The following is a 19127-nucleotide window of genomic DNA, read 5'->3' as shown; positions in this document are numbered from 1 at the left end:
TGTTTTATACACTTGTAATAAACTTAACCAGAGATGAAAGGGTGTTTGAAACTGAAGATGGGACTTAAAAGCAAACATAAGGTACATTTTGTAGAGAACACTTTTTATAAAGAAAAAAATTAACCTTCACAGTTAAATGAACTCAACTACAGGCACTATAATAGAAATTCTTTCCATTTTTAAGCTTCATAATCTTCATTCTAGCCATTACAAACGGTTTTTATTTTAATCACACAATTCACTTCCACAATCTTTTAAGTCAATTTTATTACAGTACCTCCTACCTGATAAAATACATGCAAATAATTATGCTAAAAATAATGCTTTTCATTACAATTAACACTTAGAACCTCATATGTAGGCAAAAAGGAACATTCAGCCTCATAGCTCCTGAAGCCAGGACAGAATAGCTTCAATTTTTTATGTCTTAAAAATCTGTAAATACAATCATGCACTCAAGAGCAGCTCAGCTCTGGCTTATCCAAATCTCTGTAAAAGGTATCTTAAAAAAAAAAAAAAAAAGAACAAATTCTCTAGCTAGTGTTAGCTGACTTCACTGAAATGAGGACAGTGCTACAAAACCAGATAGGCATTGGGTCCTAAATCCCAAGATTTCTAACTTCACCTAAATAAAATGTTACAAAAATACGAGCTTCAAGTGCATGTGTATCTTCAGGAGGGGCAGCCTTTTTAATTTAATGCTGAACAGCTGTGGAACAACTAAGGCAAGTCAGTGTGCTGCTGGGCTATTCCCCCCGAGAGCAAAACCCTCCAGCCGCCCTAAGGCAGCTACTGGCAAAGGTATTATTACTGCATTTGCAAACAGCAGCCCATGATCAGCAAGTGTTTTAATGAACTAGCATACAGTGGGTAAGTGGCATCAGGGATGTCACAAGTCGTACTGAAGTCTTGAAAAGCTCTGACCCTTCAGGCTGATTGATTCTTTACCAGTGAAGAGATTAAAAATTTCCAAGTAAAAATAGCAAAATTAAACTTCCAATATATGTAAATATTTAATGCTTTGTTGTTGTTGTTGTTACCTAAACAGTATAATAGAAATTAGTGGTATTTTGGATGGTTATCATTCCTCAAGAAAGCCAAGAACAGTGTACAGTAAAAGGCTACAGGGGACACAGTTTTATTTACTCACTTGTCTTTTAATACAACCCTAATTCAGAATTAGTGGTCACTTCAGGCAAGTAAAAAAACCCAATTAAGTGGAACTATTAGGCTTTATTGATTAAAATCTCCTCCAGCTACTGGATTTAGGCTCTTTTCATTCGGGAAAATTATTTATTAGGCCAAGACTCACTAACCCTCCTAGTACAGTTCATGTGCAAAGTTCTAATTTGGCTTAAATAAGACAAATGAGACTAAAGTTTCTAGATGCAGGTGAACCCAATTACATCTGCAAACAATAGAGAGGAAAATAACCATCCCATTCTCACCACCTTTCCCCACCCTGCAGTCCCAACAATTCTTGTATTGCAAGTCAGTGAACAAAGTCAATTTAATACAGTAACACTCTCCCTAAAGTGAAAAGGAGTTTCACACTAGGACTTTCTAGACAGGCAGGAATTGTTTTCTCCACAGATACTTAAATTATTTGGAAACGTGAAGAGCATTGTAAAATATATGTCTCTAGGTCTACTTTACACCTTATCTCTAAGTTAAGTATACTGCAGTTCCTATTGACAAAGCCATTTTTCTTTGAAGTACTCTGAAGTCATGTCTTGGATGTTGTACTTGTGAAATTCATAGATTAGCTCGCCCGCAAGAAGCACTAATTGATAATTAAAATCCTGTTGGGAATTCACTGTTTCTACAAGACCTGTATATACTATACTCAACTTTATTTTGCAGAATGTTTCTCAATATGTTATGGCCATGCACCTATAAAAGTCAGAAGAAGAAACATGAACAAGAAAAAATTAAGCGGTGATGGAAAAATCTTTGCCAGCAGTAACCTCAGGTAAATATACTTCAAATCATGCCTTGAAGCAAAAGCTCTCTTCAAACGTTAGCAGCAGGTAGCATTAGCACAAGGGGCTTTTTGTTGTTTACAACAATAAATGAGGTGCTGTTCGCTTTCTTCAGAAGGCTTCTGAAGGACATATAATCAACCTACACACCACAAATCATTCCAGGTTCTTTTGCAGGTTTTGCTCACTGAAAAATGGTTGTGCCATTCTGACAAATAAGTGCCTGCACTTGCAGAACATGCAATAGGATAAAAGGTCAAACCCAGCATATAAATATACGCAACACAGGCTGTGAATTACAGATGGAATAAATAAAAAAACTCCACATAACTAGAGGCTTTGGCATGTATATAACAGAAGTTACTCTTTGCTATATGACAATTTTGGCCAACCACATAAATTACAGTTTTTAAATGACTTATCGATATAAGGTAACAGAACAAAAAAAGGCCACCTTTAAGGTCTTACAAATGTAAGAGAGTAACCATACTTCAGGCAGTCTCTAATAGCTGTTCTGCTCCTGTGATGTGACAAAGCTCTCTCTCTGGTTACTTAAAATTCTTAACACAGCATGAAACTTAACCCTAATGGCTTCTGAAGAAGGAGAACTTCTGGAAAAGTTAAAATTAATGAGACAGTAAATAAAGCTATATGAAATACAGTTAAACTATTTCCAGTACAATGCCCACCCAGCCAACTAAGCCAGAGCCATCTGGCATAAACACAGACACAAGCAGAATCTAAAGCTTGAGACGATATTTCTGGGGTGCTCTCAAAAGAAAAATGATTCATCTGCTTTTCCATTTTGCAAAGAATGGATGGGCAACCTCAGAAATAGCTCATGAATTCATGCTTAGGTTCAGTAGTTTGCAAAGCTATTGCATATTGTAATCCTGAAATTCAGATATGAGGAAAGGGAAGCATTATTCAGGCACAAAATTACTGTCACCAAAAAAAGGAGAAAAATTATAACCTCTGAGAAAATGAAAAATATTTTTAATAAGTTAAAAGTGAAATATTTTTTATGTAGTCCAAAACTCAGTCTATAAAAAATAGCTACCTTCAACTGCTCCCTACTTCATCAACAGTATGGCTGTTAGAGACAAGCTCAAACCTCCACAGATTTATTGGCTTTCCTGCTGATTGTTTCAAATATTACCTCTTCCCCAACAGGAGGCAGTTATTTTACCATTTTCATCTGATACACAGAGCTCACCATAATTAACTGCCTTGGGAGTCTTCTGGTTTGAGGATTAATGCTGTATTCTCCTGTATGGGTCTTAGGAAGCGGGGTGCCTGAGTAGCAGGATATACTTTTCAGTGGAATTATCACTCCTGAAAATTCAGCTACTGGTAAGGTTTTCCTCCAAAAGGCTGAATTTATTATGCATGCTCTTGAGGCCATTTCACATATTGCAAGAGGTTCACTGCAATCTATGCATTCATTTATATTTCATACTACATAGTGGTTTTCATGCATTTGCAAGTTCAGAACCAAGTCAAAACTAAGTTTTAAAACCTAGCTAGTACTGGATTATAGTATATTATGCAAACAATGAAAACAATCAGTGTTTAGAGCTTTTGGTAACAATTCCTCCAGATCTCTGTCTGTCTTGTTATTATCTAATAGCTCACAAACTGTCTGCCTGAAAGATTAAATGGCTCTTCAAAGAGAGATCAAAAAGGTCACTTAAGTGTAATGTGATTCCATTAGTTCAACCATTCAGGATGCTAGTAAAAAAATCCCTTCTGTTTATGTTGTTTGAGAACAACAGCAAGAGAAATATTAAAGCATTTGAAGATCTGTGGCAGCTAACCAGCAAGTGTTTATTGCTAGAGAACTACAAGGACCCAGACATGATTCTGATAAGTAAGAAATAAAAGAAAACAGAAAGATCAACAGCAAACCCGGCTTCTCTTCTGAGGAAGCTATTGGACACTGATACGGCAGAAGCATTAAAAACATTTAGGAATGTATTATTCATGAAGAGGCTGTCATTAGAAATTTATCAAAGGAAGATTAGGGCTCACAAATTTGTCTGATTTCTCAAAGTGTGGTGCTGAATCAGTAGATATAGATAAAAGACAGTGGATATTATCTCCATTTAAACATTTGATACTATGATAATTTCCAACAGCTCAATTTGCAGCCTCACAATCAGAAAACACAGATTAAAGAGGGCAGGTACAGGATGACAGAAGACCAAAGCAGTTCTACATTGAAAGGAACACTGAGAGACTTAAAATGGTCTCCTACAGCATCCTAGTGAACAGGGATTCTAGAGAACAATTTCAACCCGCGCCTTCCACAGTTTAAAGTAATTATTAACACCACTTGAGCTGTGTGGTTCATGAGTTCTGAGCCCCAATACTGTATTAATTCCTTATTCTATACAGACAACCTAGGTTTAGGCTCATTCATGTCATTTTAGACATTAAGGACATTAACCAGCATTTGGCACCAGGCTATCTTGTTCCAAAAGGAAAAAAAAAAAAAAAAAGAGAGACTTGGTTGGGACCAAAGCTTTAATAACTAACCAATTACCCTAGGTTATTCAAAAGCATGGCAGAGATATCAGAGTCATATATTCCTGATCGACTTCTACCCACAAATAAAGACTTTAAATACTTACCCTTGCTCAAACTGGAAAAAAAAAAAGACCCCAACACCTTGACAAAATAATAGCAGATGTCAAACATCTTCATATTAAGACCCATTAATATGGAGTATTGATATCCAAGGGTCACAGGCAAAAACTGGAAAACTGAGGACTGATAAAGTAATACACAAGTTGTAATTTTTCTCTGGTAACTGATGGAAAAATTTGCACCCAACAGAAGCAGTGTATTTTATGAGACAGAAGTACTGTATCCAAATAGAAGGTGAAATAAGTTAGTGCTGGAAATCTACCTATTTCAATTCCAAAACCACATTATTAAGCTCCTGAATTCTCAATTACTTAGTATGGATAGCTGATCCCAAGGTAACATTTTACATTCTACAATCTGTGAGAAGAGGGGGGAAAAAAAAAGGAAAAGACCAAAACTGTTATAATTGGTTTTATTGATAAATTAAAATATTAATACTGCTGGAAAATTGTACCTTTTCCCAGAAACTTATGAAAAAAAAAAGTGGTTGATATTTCAAATTGATTTTTTCTTCCCCCAGAGGATGTGAAAAATGCTTAGGCAAACCACTGCATGTTTAAAACAAACTAAAAGGATAAGTAAACAAAGTAAAAGGATATTCTACTTATCCATTATAAAAGGATAAATAGAATATATTTAGATAATTAAATACTTATCTATTTCAGACCTTGATTCTTCATGTGCCTAATGGAGTAGATTATTTAGGAAGGTGAGGGATGAGTACATACATATTTCATCATTTCCCCTTCATTTTGATGATCCTGAGCATTCTAAACCTCAGTCTATTCTCAAATGAACATTTAAAATAAAAATTTAGACCTGCTGCCCAACACTGCTAGTAGGGCTATTTAACAAGCCTGAAATATTACAGTAAATTGTGCTCTTGCATTCTCTATACAAAAGAATTAGTATTTCATTTGCAAAAATGAAAAAATCATTTCCCTGTAACTGAATGTAGAAATCAAGTGCTGGTCTTCAGACACAGGTTTTGACAACAGTTTGATAATCATCAAGATACTGAAGACAGCTCTAACAAGTATCTTCATCACACTGGATTAGATCTGAAATACATAGATATAGGTCTATGCAGAAATAAGGCAGGTCATATTCTGCTATGCATATTATTACTTTGTAATCTCCTCTCCCTATCAGATCTTCACAAGTCCTCCTGTCCCAAGTTCAGCTATGAATTATAGATAATGTTCTGACAAAACTATTAAGAAGATGAAATAGCAGCCAGGCTACTTCAATACCTTGTATCTGAAACTTGAAACAAGGAGAATATATTTAGAAAAGACTCCCTGATGTGATGGAGTTAGGTTCTGAAATAAAATACATCTAGTTTGAAGAACCTCAATAAATCCTTATTTTGACATACTAACCACTGGCAGAGAAGTGAATGCCAAGGAAATAAAGAACAGCAAGTAAATTACTACTGAAAACAGGAACATTACATATATTGCTGCTTTTGCAATTCCTGGTTCAAATTCACAACTGGGTTTTTTTTGTTTTCTTCTTAACTAGAAAGGGAAATCCTTGAAACTTTGATTCAGATCTATGAAGGGCAGGAGACACACTCCAAGCCAAAGAGTTTATCACTTACTGTATCAGGCAAAATACAAACTAATCCCACTAATAACCAGACAGATTTATTCCTCATTTACACAGTTAAGTAGGAAGCAGTGGACTGTGTGTTGAAAAAAGGAACTTTCTTTGAAGGTGCTTTCCAATTATACCATTTTTTTCTTTAAAATAACTAAAAATTATTACTTGCTTTATCATGGCTGTCAGACAGGAACATTCACTGTGACACATGAACACACATATATGTATGTGTGAAGAATAATTTGCACACTTGGGAGAATTTATAGTATACATATTTATAGTTCTGCCCTAACCCCAGCAACAGTGATTATTCACCTAACACAATTTTTTTTTTAACCTTGAACCTTTAAGTTTCCACCACACTGAAAATTCATCACGGTGGGATGAATTTGACTTCTGTGAAACCTGCCAGCTTCACACAATACACTTCCTCAAGTGCACCCAACACTTAAAGTCTAAAATAACTTAGGTGCAATTAGACACAAAACTTCATTAGCTGCAGGTGCAGCTCAGGCTTCCAGAGCTCCTGGCAGTCTCATCATTATGAGTCACCCTTCAGTGCATTAGCTCTAAATGAGCCAGATGTGTTGAAATATTTAAGTCCTTATTTAAACCCCGGGGATTTTAGAGATATTCTTCCACTTACAATGCATTTGCATGTCTTTCTAAAGAGATACTGAGTTATGTACACATGTTGAAGGCACGTAAGTTTCTACAAAACGCCTTAAAACACAGTCAGGTTTTCATTAAATCTGTATGTTTTCTTTCTGGATAATATATTAAAATTTAACACAAAGTATTTTGTCTATCTAATTTAGCTGAAATTAATTGGTAAGAATTTTCTCATTAGAAAGTTTATGGGTACATTGAGCTTTGGAATAAATAAAAATGTGATACACTTAACTAAAAATTCAGTTATTTCACTCCGTTTGAGCCACACAAAAAAACCCCAAAACTTCTAAAAAATTTCCTAAATATTACAAAAATCAGTGCACCTCAAAATATTACTGATATTAAATGACAAACCTAAGGTGCCTTCAAATGGTAGTGCTATTCCAGTTACCCACCCATACTGCTCTTTGAGCACATAAATATATGCAGTGTTTTCCACTCATGCAGCTCTATCCCATTTACTAATTACAGTAAGATGAGTTGGAATTAGTTGAACAAAAGCCATCACTTCACTCAGTTTCAGATGACTAATCTAACAAGCCAAAGTAAAACTAGGTATAAGCAGATGCAGAGCAGAACCTAGGAAAGCAAAGGATATTTACTGTGTAAGTCCATGGCTTTTCTAGGAATGTAGATTATCAGTGCCACTATAAGGCAACTGTACTAACAAACTGGGCTTGTGCTTTTTCACTGGTACAGCATCATACTGTAAAGACAGTCAGCTGTTTCAATGCTTTAATGCTTTTAAATGCTTTAATACTGTGATTAATTGGTAACTATATATTACTGCTATATTATGTTTTATATATATTACTTACTGTTTAACAACCCTTGAAATAATGCTATTCTGGATTTGGTCAGATGCATGTTCTCTGAACTCGTGGTCAATAACTTATCCACAGCCATGTTGGGCTTTCTTTGTAATTCTAGATGCCAATTTAAGTTCTGTTTACTTACCAAAGTAAACTCTATCAAACTATTATGACATCTACTGTATTCACACTTCTAAGAAAATATTCAAGATGTTGATGAAAAAGCTTGATACGTTTAAAATATAACCTCACTACAAAATACAGTCTGTTGGGTTTTCAGCTGGTTCTTCTAAACACATTAGGCCTTTCAGCAGGAAGCATTTCCTCTGGTTACTAAGTGGGTATCTCCAACATCAAAGACTTTTAGCAGAAGTTAATGTCAGATGTATTTAAAAGTGAAGGTACATCTTCCATGATGCTCAACATTTTCAGAGATACTTCCTTGACAAAAACATCTTTTAAAAGCTACATTAATATAGTAGAGGGCAAATGCACATTTCTTGATGGCATGGATATCAAGGGTTTTATTTAAGCAGTATTCAGGAAGGGAGGAGGGTGGTGGTTTTATATATACTGCAATTTAATAATTGTAAATACACCTTCAGGTTCTGAAATTTAAGCAAGGACTCCAGAAAATTAACTGTAGTCTAAGGCTTCATTGTAATTATATGCACATTATATATACCAGTGGAGTAGGACTGTAACTATGTGATTTTCAACAGAATTGACTGCTGATATGATTTGAGTTTTCCTTATGGTATCAAAAATATAATGAAGCATTACCCAATGAATGTTTACCAGATAATATACACATATTGCATACACACAGAGACACATTATCTCAAAGTGAATTTTGAAAATATTCCGGATCTGATTTAACATAGATATTTCAGTACTGCATAAAAATACCTCATCAGCAAGACACCACTGGCTCCAAGGCTTATTCCCCTCTGCAAACACAAACTCTAGTCTGCTTTTAAACAAATGCTCTGTGCTGATTCCCTTGATCCGTGGACCTTCTGTGAAACAATGCTAATGGAAAAGAAACCAGCCAATCAGACCAAAACTAAACATGCAAGCTGGGATTTTTGCTTCTCTGCAGAACAGGTAGCTGAACTTAAAGTACATCAGAAAGGAAATCTTCCTGGGAAGCCTGTGTTAAGTGAAGCAAATCCAGCAACACTCAAAAGGTGAAGCATGTTGATGCTTAGCAGTGAATTCTATAGAACTTTACATGTCAGTTGTTAAATTCTATACACTAACAATTTCAGCTCACATATGCCACGGCCATACTTTCCCAACAGCTTTTGCTGACCCCTATTTAAGTAACCTTTCAGAAGATCAGCTATTATGCTGACAAATTGTTGAGTTCAACAAAAATAGGTATTTTCACCTTCCTCTTTTGTCTGAGTCTCTACATGTTTCAACATCCATGAAAAGAATCTACAGGAACAACTTTTATGAGACAGTCTCAGAACTTTGTTTTCATTTAGGTTACAGAGGCTGAATTTCTGCCTGAATCAGCTGAAAAATGAAAGGTAATTTATCATCTGCTTTCAATCTGGAAACTAATGGAATCAGTTCTTCTGGTGAAGAAGGTTAACCAAGTTCTTCTATACTATTCCCTTCTTCCTATATAGGAAGATTTTAAACCTTATCATTTTGGGTGAACGAGGTGCTAACATAATTTTACACAGAAAATTAGTTTTGTAAGCAGATTTGCATTTTAAGCACCATCTGCTCTCTTATATGACCTCTGGCTTTAAACTGAAACACTTCTTAAGATTGCACTGTTACAGTGAAATATTCTAACAAAATACAACTTTAATTTTTTACTTAATTAAAAGCAAAATCACACTTTGCAGAACTCTTCTTACTCTTCTTTCAATAAAATATGAAATTTTAAGTAATTTTCTAGGAAGGTAACAATGTCCAAACATACTTGAAAACACCACACGTGAAGCAGACACAAGATTATAATACAAATTCATTCAAGAATTTGTGCCTGTGGAGCTTGAGGTAAGCTACATCATAAAAATCCCACCATAGAAACTAAAAAAAGATTAATATAAACTAAATATAAATTAGTGAAATTAAATATAAGTTGATTCATTTCATTATATACAAGAAATTTTATTTCCTTATACTTTCTAGTACCACAATAAAAAAATAAAACATGAAAGTACAGAAGGAACCATCATAATCCTAAAAATCAAAGTCTGATGCAATTCAAAACAGTGACTAAGCAAGAAAGTAAACTTTTATCACTAACTGGACAGTGTCTCTAACCAAGCCTGCTAGGGAAAAGCTTGTTTAAATATTTGTGCTTCTTCAAGGGCCAAAGTCCTATCACTATGGGATGGGACTTTGTCACATGAAGGACATCTATTTTCATTTGCGTTTCTCCCATCATGCACCCTGCAATATGATAAGAAATCCCATTCACGCTGCCATTTCCACAGAAGTACTGCCACTTTGCATTGAAAGAGAACTTTGCAGCAAAGGGAAAATGAAGAAAGGAAAAGATTTCTCACTGGGTCCCAGGAGGACTTGCACTGTAGCAAGTCACCAGCTGTGACTCAGAATGCCACCTGACTGCCCAGGCAGGTGGGATAGCCAACAAATAACAATTCTTTTGTTAGCCAGAATTTTTTTTTTTTTTCCTAAATGAAAATTCTACCAAAAATATTTTCAGCGGTGTGGTAATGACATTTTTCATACTGGATGTTTAAAGAACAAACTAAGGCCAAGCAACTGCTCTGCCTGAACCCTTAAAATAACAGTGCAGCAGAAGTGACTTTGAGAGTGCCTACAGCCTGTACCATCTGCAAGCCTCCCTAAAATACTTTTTCTTTAGAAATAAAGGTAAAAGATCAGATAGGAATTTTATTTCTTAGATCAGCTAGAATCTATCTGGATTCTGATCATCCAAAAGCAAAAAGTACTGGCTTCTCTCAGAAGGAGTTTAACTACAAATGCAGAGAGAGTGTATTTTAGATAATCTTCCAGGCAAGTCATGAACTTCCGGAGTTGTAAAACACTCTCCGTACCACTGAGGAGTTTGGTAAGGAAATCTTAACGTACTGGTAAGAAATTTTTTGCCACAACACAAAAACTGACTTGCTTGTATTTCTCAATTAAGTTCTCCCTCACCTAGCATATATTATCCCCCTCTGATTTTGGTGACTATACATCTACTGGTCTTGAGCATCCAGAAGAAAGGAAGACGGTACAGAGAAATAAGCACTTCCAAATTAATCATCCTTATGAGGCACTGAATTTCAAGTAAAAGAAAATAATAAAACATTACTAAGCATGGAAAAGAAAAATAAAGAAGTATTTTTCAGCTACCAGAAAACATTTCTGATTGCACTTATTTTTTTTTAACACAGAAATAACAACACTAGGTGCAATTTCCATAGGTCCTGAACAGTCTTGCTCCTCCTCCTCTGAACCCAAACAGAAGACTTACTAACTTCAGAGCTGCCAAAGCAGACTTTGCAAAATCCTACTGACAAATCATTTTATTATTGAACAAAAAAATGAAGTTGTCACAAAAATGATCAATCATAGAATTTCAACAATCCTTCAGGACAACTATATTATATTACCCCTCTCAAACCACTGAAGAGATCTGACTTCCTAAAGCAATCCTTGGACTGGTATCAAAATTGCCTTGTTGATTGAACTATGCATACATGAAAGCAAAATTAGAACAAAAAAGATTTTCTGAAAACCACTATCAGAGAAAACATTTTTTTCACATCCATTTAACACAAACTTGTCACAAGAGCATAATTGCAAACAAAAATGTAATTTACCTATAACTACATCATGGCCATCAACCAGGCCTGCAGAGAACAGTTCCTGAGAAACGCCATCTGCTGTGTCTGTCCAAAAGGTGAAAGGAATAAGTGTAAGAGCCCACAAAAACAACAAGAAGTATCAGTCATCCAATGCAATTTATCAAAAAATGTATTTTAATTCCATCCAAAACACCCATGGAGGCAGGATTTAATTCCTTTAATTAGGAGGAAAAAAGATAATTATCTTATCAGCGTCTGCACAGCAAATCGCACAAGGTAATGACTTGATTCATTGCAAATCCCCTACAGACCTCTCCTGGCCACCAGCATTTCTCCTCTGTTATCTAGCTGCATACTTGTACACATTTTACAAGTTCAGTATTTTCACAACCAAGAAAATAAATAAAGCTTTAGTGTGGTTTTCACTGTTTTCTTTATGCCCTCCATTGTTCTGCATATCTAGACAGAGACATGCTGAATATGCTTTCTTGTTTGTTACAAGTGGGGTAAAGGAGTTATATGAACAGTCATTATTTTGAGATCTAGGTTTTAAATAGCTTTTAAGTATTATGACTCAGGAAATTCAAAGCTTTGGACTGATTTTCTACTAACTGCTGTACCTGAGTGGGTTAATTCCTAAGTCCCTGTGACTAGTACTTTCCCTGGATAAAGACCTTAGAAGGCTTAGATGTAAGTAGGTAGGAACAAGCCTAAATTCTATCTAGGTCTCAACTGTAATGTGGCCCCAACACCAAACATCCTAACGGAGCTCATGCTTTGAGGCAGTTACATGAAGCTGCATCATTTCCTCAAGAAACACAGAGGTGAAAAGCAAGGTAGCTGAGCCAGATGTGGTTTCCGGAGGTGAGAAACACAGCTGCCTTCTGGCTGCCTCAGTGACTGACTACAGAACAGTCCTGGTACATCCTCTTATTGTTTGAGCAAGTAAGAATACTCAAATGGCTTATGTAACTGCTTCCCAACCAACTCTTTTGGCAAACCAAGATGTTCTGCTCCCAGTTAAGTAACAGGCCTCTTTTGTTATTACTCATTGCCAAAATCAACGAGAAGGGCAGGTAGATGACACAGAATATATCCATGCACAGAACTACTGCACATCAAAGATACTATGATTTACTGTGAAAGAAATACCTCTTCCAATCTGGATTTATTTTTAGGTGAAAGCTCTTTGAAGACTATTCTAAATAAAGTGAATACTGACTTCTAAAGAATATGAAATAGGTTCATAGTTCAAAGGGCTGCAATTTACCAAGGACGATAGCTTATTACTCAAAATATTAGCCTTCTGTGCATTTTATCCCAGTAATACTTGGTTTTCTTCAAACAAAGGAAACTGTACAAGTCCTTACAACTCTTAGCACTGAAAAGCCTACAGTTCTACAAGTATGCAGTAGAGTTTAAAATTTCAGTACCAGAATTTCTTTCTGGTGATAATACTAAAGCTAGAGATACAGCTCAACTTTCATTTGAAGACAGCATTTGAGAAATGGTGTGCATTTTATATTCGTTAATAGACCTTCTTTTATTATAAAAGGGAAAGCAACTAAAATATTACCACCATCACCACACACACCTTTATGGCTACTGTATTCTATTTCCTACGATGTTTTCCAAATGTGAAAATGGAAATATTTCTAGGCAAGATCTTATATACCATATAGATCATTTCAATAAGACATGAAATCGATAAAAGTATACTGTGAATAAATTCTTCTAATGTATGTATTATGCAACCTTGTCACTAGAATTTACATGCATTTGCAATTCTTACTCCACTGAGGTTCAATATAAAGCTCTGCACAGTAGGAAACATTCCAGAGAGGCAGTCTGCATTAACCATAAGCAGTAATCCATTTCTGAAATACCTTTTTAAGCAGTAAGAGAATAATTCAGTTACAGGAGCCTTACCTCTGCCTGGAGTAAACTCAAACCGTATGTCATTAAGTTCTTTCCTGGAGTTCCTGAAAAACAGTCAGTGCATACATTAAAATGTAATGAAGAACAGAACAACTATTCAGTTCCTACATCCAAAGAATACATCTGGCATTGAAAACCACATTTTTGTAGCGCGTATTTCCTTGAAAATACTGCTCTCCCAAAGCACCCAGACTGGAAAGACTGCATTGCATTTTCATGGCAGTATTTTGGGGAAACTAGCAGAAAAATATGCTTGAGTTGAAAATGCATACGGTAACATAAAGGAAAAAATTAAGTCCTCTGATAGTTTCATCTTCAAAAGACACTCTGCCTATTGACTCTAATAGTTCAACACAGTTTGAGTCATGTGTACCTTTTCCTCCAAGAGCAACAGAAGATTCACTTGGACTTAAAGCTCCCTATCTGAGCTAACATTTATACAAAGATGTTCAAGAGACAAAGTATCCAGCAAATGTTAGCTGCTGAAAAGCAGCGGTGATGCACAGCTGATGCCTGAAGTGGCCACCTAAAATCAAGAGACTAGACAAAAATAAGGGAATAAAGGCAGGTATTTATTTGAAGGGCCTTCAAAGGTTCACCCTGGGGAGTCCAGAGGCTACTGCCAGGATGGACCCCAAGATGGACCGCAGGTCATGAGTTCTTCACACTTTTATGTTTGGTTCATTTGCATAGCAGGGTTAACTCTCCAAGTAAAGCTTCAGTTAATGATGTAATTTCCCCAAGCTTGCCCCCCCTTTAGAGGCTTTTGGCTTATACTTTTGGGGCCTAGGATGGTCTGAGTGTCCTCGGAGAGGAGGCCTGGGAGGCTTTGTTATGTGTAACCAGCACGAGAGAGCAGAAATTAACAGGCTACAAGGAACTTCAGAGTTACACACTAGGCAGTACAGGATTTGAAAAATACGAAAGTTAAAACCTAAGGCATCAAGTGTTTATAAAACCATTTCAAAATGAGTAAATTCTTTCACTGACCACCCTTGTCTCATCAGTGCAGTTCTACCTACACATAAAATGAACAGTAAAATGTTAAATCCCAAGGTTTCCTGTCTTCCTGGTTGCCACAAAGAGTGTTTTAACCAGTTCAGTGTGTGACACAGTCATAAGGGAGTTAATACCAATATTAAAGAATTCCTTTACAGCCTCATACTGTGCCCCAAGCCTCCATTCCTCGCATGTTTACAGCTTCAGGTTTAGTTAATAATTTCTACCATCAACAAAGCATTAGCCTCTGCAAAACAGACGTCCATCTCATTTTTGGAAATGGCAAGTCAACTGAGCACAGGGAGGAACCTAATTGCCTTAGCCTGCTCTTTTTCTAATGAATAGCTCAATCCACTTGAAATGCTAATAGCAACAGAATTTTGCAGTTCATTATTCTTCTTCTCAGCAAGGAAACTGTATGCAAGCTCATATTTCAGCATACCAGGCCATGAAGTCTTGCTGTGGGAAAACTAAATCCAATAGGCAGGCATATTCAGCTGTGACTTACAGCTGTTATTGCTTGCTAAGTACTTCTAAGAATATTACAGAGCCAAAACCAGCAACATGCAGAAACACAAAACCCAAAATGATTGGCAACACAGACAACAGCAAGATAGCAAACCCTGAAAAATGAGTATGCCACATGCAGTGCTTTAAATGAAAAGTACTCACTCACTGAATCTACTAAATGCTTCAAAGCTGAAGGAGTTTTGAGTTCCCAAAATTCTACTCTAAATAAAGAACTATAGGAATTTAAGATCACTAACACAAAGCTGCAAATAATGAAGCTAGCTAGGTACAGATTTACAAGGCTCATTTACTTCTGCTGTAGAAGTCTGCTGCCATTACATGGAATATTGCACTATTTTTGTTCAACAGAGAATTAGTATGAACCTCAGTCTTTCCCCCTTTCTCTCTGTCCTAGAAAAACATGGATAGCTTTCTGTTAAAACAAACAATAACAACAAAAAAGAATAATATTAAAAAAAAAAATCAACTTAAGACCCATCTCCAAGTTCCCTTTTGACAAAAACTTGTTTTCCAAGAAAAAAGGGAAAATGCACAGAAATGTAGCATTATTCTTAAATAAGAAATGTCCTGACTGAATGTGAGATGAAACTCAAATATTCATTTCCGGCACACGCTTTGGAAGAAACAAATCAAGCGAATAAAAACTTTCGCACCTTTGCAGAGGTAAACAAAGTAAGACCCAGATGATCTTTAAGGTCCCTTCCAACCCAAACCATTCTGATTCTGTGACCAAGAAACCTAATACATTAGGTTCCCCAATGATATCTTTCCACAGACCTCCCATAAGTAGAACATCTACCATATAAAAAGGCACTAAGTAATTACGAACTCTTATGAAAATTACCAGCTTTTCACAGCTCTATGAAAGATGAGCTGCTCCTGATACACTCTTTCCTCCAGCTGGCTGCACACAGGGTGTATGTTACTTTGTCTCCAAATTCCAAACTATCCCAAATAAAAAGTTAAGAAGTCAAATCAGTTTATTTTAGTCAAGGTGAAAATTCAATAAAGTTTGATATGTATTCAGCAATCCAACTTTGCTATTGAGAATTGTTACACTGAACTATTTTGAACTTAGGATACTGCTGCTTTCTCTATAATGGTATACAACTATTCAGGAAAGCAAAACAATGGCAGTTTGGCAAGATTAATTTGCTAGAAGCCTGTAAGTGCTTTTGCTTCTTATTCCATTACCTTCCAGACATTTATTGATTTCCATAAATTATGTATCCCATTATATAATCCACCAAATAGAAGATGCACTTGAGTTCTCCCCTAAAAGCTCCTCATGCTCTTTTCCAGCCTTTAGACACTTTTCTGGTTCTAGTTAATGTCACTGTAGCTGCAAATTAGTTTGCTAGTTCCCTTGGTGACAACCGTTTGGATTTGTTGATTTATTTGTAAACAGAGTTTCCAAGCAGCGTTTCATTTGTTCCTTTTTTTTTTCACTTACATCCATTACACTCTTATCATGCAGCAGCACACAAACTTTATTTCTGCTACCTAGAAATAGGATTGGAAGAAAGGCACTTAGTATCTTTGTGATTAATAATTTTATCTTCTTCATCATTTCTTAATGGTTCCTATTTTCTCAAATGCGTTTGTGAAGAAGTTATTTCTATTTTAAAATGCCAACTCAGACCTCTTCACCATTTCTTATAATACCTCTTATGTGCTTCTAGCTCCGTGCCATTACAGACTAATATACCTTGATTATCATGGATAAAACCAGCCCATCCCTCATCTCTTTTTAGAAGTAGTAAATTTTAAGTACTTTTGTGCATTTTATTACACTGAAAGTTGCTTTTCATTATGCACTCACCTCCAAAGGGAAGAATTCCAAATGTTTGAGTAAGGATGACACCAAAGCACACCATGCTAAGACATTCTGGCAGCCATCTTTCTGGCAAAGTAATTTCAGAATCTAGAACTTCTCACTTTGTGAAAGCATGTTCTGCAACTCTTCATAATTATTTTGTTTACATCAGGACCACTTGATGTGCACACCAAGACTGCTAGGTCTGATTTTCAAGGGAATAATGCTTCCTCAAGGAACTCGAAAAAGCACAAGGGCCACCCGCTTAGCCCCCCACCTACAAACTTTGGCAATCCTGTCATTAGGATGTAAGAGGAAGATATTTGTTTTGAAGGAAGCTATTTGCAAAACAATGCTAATATTTACCAAAATCAGGATTGGAGAATAAACAAATTATGCAGCTGTTCAGATTGACATGGTTGTACTGACAAAATCATAAGACATGAAAGAGATTCCAGGCATTCACACTTAAAAATAAAGCCTTCAAATAATTGCCTAATGATAGCATAATTCCTGCTACAGTCAATTATCTGTGTTCCACATGACTGACAAAAGATCTGTGTTGTTGAATTAAAAGAGAAAATTGTTTGTGTAATGATACAACTGTAAATTAGAGCCGTTAAATATCATTATTTCTTTTGTCCTTAAAAGCAGAATGTCCGTCATGTAAGTGCAATTCAAGAAAATGAGATATCTTGGAATTAAACTTTAGGACTAAATCATGCTGGCATACTTTGATTATGTATCAGGCAGTAGATTTCCATTTTTTTTTATTACCTTTTTTACCCTCACAAATTTATCCTCCATTTCTTATGAAGAGTTATCTAAAACATCAGCTGCTATTTCTGTCTTGGGGTGACTAATTTAGTGTACTTATTTAGTGTAGTGCTTTGGCCCAAAATACTCATTACTGCTTATCTTCCGTGAGATAAGAATTAGGAGAAACGCAAAGCAGGCACCAAACTTGAAAGAATATAAAGAAGTTTATTAACAGACTTAAAAGAAAAAAAAATCGTACCACACCTTCAGAACTTTTCTCCTCCCCCCACCTTTCTCCCTTCTCCCACTGAAAATGTAAAAAGACAACCCTTGAGATGTTCAGTCTGTTTACCACTTCCATAATAACCTTGTTCAGTCCATTTAGGAAGAGGAGTCTCTCTTGCCCATGCTATGAAAACATTATCACAACGAGACAGCCGCCCGGGTTGGTTCTCTGCTCGCATGTGAGTCCCTTCCCCCCCGACTTGCAGCTTTTCCCACAACTGCTTTCGAGGGTCCACTCGAAGTTTTTTGGGGTACAATTTTAACGTTGAGCCGTTCAGAAATAAAAGTTCTCTTTACCCAGCTCTGGGAACATTTAATCTCTAAGAACTGAGGTTTTCTCCTTTCCCATTTGGAGCAAAAGTCCTCATCGCTTCCACCTCTCCCTGTTAAAGCTTCTCATCAAATTACAGCTGCATCAGCATCTGCCTATCTCAGCGCAGGTGCTTTTGCTCACAAGTACGAGTTGAACACTCCACCCCCCCATGCCTTCATGAAATTACAACAGGTACTCTGATATATCATAGCTTTACAACAGAATTTCAGCTTTAAGCATCTCCTCTTTGTCCTCCCTCAGGTTTTCAGCTCTTCACAGCACTAAAAGGGTTAATCTCACCTCGGCCTTGCAGCTGGAATGTTGCTTATCACTGTTGGTCACATGACCTCTGCCGGACAGCAGCAGAATCTTGGCCGCACTGGAGAGGGGGAGCTGCCCATCTGCCCATAGCAGGGCTGTGGGGGGGTTCCACGGCTGGAACAGGCCCATCGGCTCCAGGATGGCCGTGGCCCGGCCTGGCCTGGCCCGAGCAGGGCCTGGGCTGGGCCCGCTGGCCCCCGCACGGGGCCCACAGCCACCTGTCCCAGCACTGGAAACGAGACAGAGCAAGTCTGCCTCAGGGTTTCTATTCTTAAGTGTGGATCACAGAGGTGGTCACAACTTTAAGTGGCTTAAAGAATTGTCCGTATTCAAACTGGCCAGCTGATAGGTTCTGTCAGGTCACAGAGGAGCTGTAAGCACCCCTTTCCAAGAACATCACTTACAGGACTATGCTTGGCTAACCCATGACAATTTCACACAAGCTTCAGCATCTTCCACACAGCCCTCAGGGACAGTCTGTACTCCTGGACAAGATGCATCCTACCATAGCTAAGTAACTGTATATTGTTCCTTCCCAATGTAAGAAAAATATTCTCAGACAAGGTAAACCAAAAGAAGTGCATGTGTGTAAGAACACTTTTTGTCTCTGAATTGCTTGCCTCATTTTCAGACTTCAGC

The 19127-nt window shown here is 36.7% G+C and overlaps 1 protein-coding gene across 4 annotated transcripts in view; it reads right to left on the bottom strand.

The window, feature by feature from the left end:
* The window catches only part of STK39 (serine/threonine kinase 39), an 88695-nt gene that overhangs the window by 7096 nt on the left and 62472 nt on the right, over positions 1-19127 (bottom strand). For all 4 annotated transcript variants that reach the window (XM_048309205.1, XM_048309204.1, XM_048309206.1 and 1 more), the window contains 2 exons: positions 13456-13508; positions 11542-11610 (listed from right to left, as the gene is read on the bottom strand). In XM_048309205.1, the coding sequence (XP_048165162.1) occupies positions 11542-11610; positions 13456-13508 (122 nt within the window). The remainder of the gene's footprint in view (positions 1-11541; positions 11611-13455; positions 13509-19127) is intronic.

Source organism: Corvus hawaiiensis, chromosome 7, assembly GCF_020740725.1.
Source record: "Corvus hawaiiensis isolate bCorHaw1 chromosome 7, bCorHaw1.pri.cur, whole genome shotgun sequence".
NCBI classification, from domain to species: domain Eukaryota; kingdom Metazoa; phylum Chordata; class Aves; order Passeriformes; family Corvidae; genus Corvus; species Corvus hawaiiensis.
The sequence above is the reverse complement of the archived record's forward strand: the minus strand, read 5'-3'. Positions and strand labels throughout refer to the sequence as shown.